Source organism: Perkinsus marinus (assembly GCF_000006405.1).
Source record: "Perkinsus marinus ATCC 50983 genomic scaffold scf_1104296941898, whole genome shotgun sequence".
NCBI lineage: Eukaryota > Perkinsozoa > Perkinsida > Perkinsidae > Perkinsus > Perkinsus marinus.
The window spans coordinates 27,485-29,280 of NW_003212312.1; the positions used below are offsets into that span (position 1 = coordinate 27,485).

At 47.0% G+C, this 1,796-nt stretch overlaps 1 protein-coding gene across 1 annotated transcript in view; it reads right to left on the reverse strand.

The window, feature by feature from the left end:
* Positions 1-1,659: 1,659 nt before the first annotated feature.
* Positions 1,660-1,796, reverse strand: part of Pmar_PMAR025181 (hypothetical protein) — a gene marked incomplete at both ends in the record, with an annotated part of 419 nt that continues 282 nt past the window's right edge. Inside the window, 2 exons of the mRNA XM_002781527.1 lie at positions 1,660-1,692; positions 1,755-1,796. The exon at positions 1,755-1,796 is cut by the window's right edge and continues 4 nt beyond it. Coding sequence (XP_002781573.1) covers positions 1,660-1,692; positions 1,755-1,796 — 75 coding nt within the window. The remainder of the gene's footprint in view (positions 1,693-1,754) is intronic.

Consider the following 1,796-nt stretch of genomic DNA (forward strand, 5'->3'; position numbering starts at 1 on the left):
ATGACGTTCGCAGAGAGAGGCGATTAAGTTTTCAAAAGTTCGATGGTCTTTCAAGGGCTATAAGGCCACACATTATTTCCACGCCATTATTCGCTATAGACCATTGTCGGTTATCAACTGGGAAGCGGTTACCAGTCTCGGTAGCGGACTAGCGAGTGGCTACTAACCTGACTTGAGACTCCGGAGCGGATAGGCATGACCCAGCTCAAGAGGTATATACCTTGTCCACTATGGAAAGTTCACAGCGTTACGGTATTCTGAAGATGACGAGGCTGTGCTTGACAGCAAGGTGGAATCTCAGCTCCCCCTTCCCATTAACGCTACAACGTTTTCTATCATCGTGCAGATGGTCTTATTGAGGGCTTTCGTGTGGCTCAGTCGGTTAGCTCTGTCCGATATAACGGCACCGACAAGGCAGTGGACTCCACCTTAGTGAGAATAATATCACTACTGCGGATATCTACCCATGGCCTCCCTCCTCATCCAAGAGTCGTTGTACTGAGTGAGCATGCACATGTTGTTCTCCTGTGCATCGCGATGTTGATTTTCGTGTTATTAACCTTTCTAGACTGTGCTTGCCTTGCGTTTGGACATTTATCGGGACAATATCGAGGGCGTTTGATCGTTCAGTATGGCCAAGCGCTACTGAGATTATATTCCATGACCACGTGGTCTAAGAAATTCCGTTCAATTTTCTCTGAATAGATTTACAAGAGTCAATTACAGTGTGGTAAAATATGCACGCGGTCAATTAAATGTGTCGGGGACAATGTGAGGAAATTTTGGAAAATTTCTGTACACTTCAATGCTAACTCATGTATAAACTCTTAAAATGGTTGAGGAAGTTCTTGATTTCAGGTGAGGGAAGCGAATATATATTCTAACATTGGTCGATTATGATGCTACCGCCTCCTATGATGAGAATTCGACTGTTGCTATGGACGTATCCACCCAGCTTTCGAAATCCATCCTATTTCTTCGCACAGTTCTCAAGTCTCGGACATTTAGTGTTCGATAACTCTGCTTTAGCTCGTAATTGTGCTGAACTGTCAGTTCCTGCTTTTCCACACTATGAAAGTGTCTCTCCTAGTGTTGGCACTCTCCTCCACAGAGTTCGTCTCAGGATCAGTTCGAGTGCAGCTCACGAAGAAACGAAGCCCGCATCCAGCGATCCGGAACGAGCATAGGGTTCCGTTGCATCATTTTAAAGTGCGGTTGTTTAACCCCGACGAGTCCAGTCTGGGGGCGAACTCAGCGCCCTCAGTAGAGGTGCCCGTTGTGGAAAGTGGTATGGTGGGCAATTTTAGCTACTATGTTGAACCTATTCTCAACTTGGCCAATTTGCAGTACTACGGACCCATCACTGTTGGGACTCCTGAACAGGCTCTTACCGTCCAATTCGATACTGGTTCTAGTGACCTGTGGGTACCACAAACGATGTATGATTACCACACCTCGCAAACATCTTCAAGCTCGACAACGCAGAGGGTGCTGGAGTATGGCAAGGGCGCGGTGTTTGGCAATTTGACCAATGACAGAGTGTGTCTGGGCCTCTCTGGTGAACTCTGTATACCGGGACAAAACTTTATCCTGGCCTCGGCACAACGCGATATGAACATGCGGTTTTTCGACGGAATTATGGGTCTTGCTTGGCCCGGTCTATCCCGTACGGGAACGACGGTCTTGGAACACCTGAGTGAAATCATGGACTACCCGCTCATTTCCTTCTCATTCACTGACGATCCTATTTTTACAATGTCTCTCGGAAGCACGGTCACTTTTGGTGCTATCGAAGA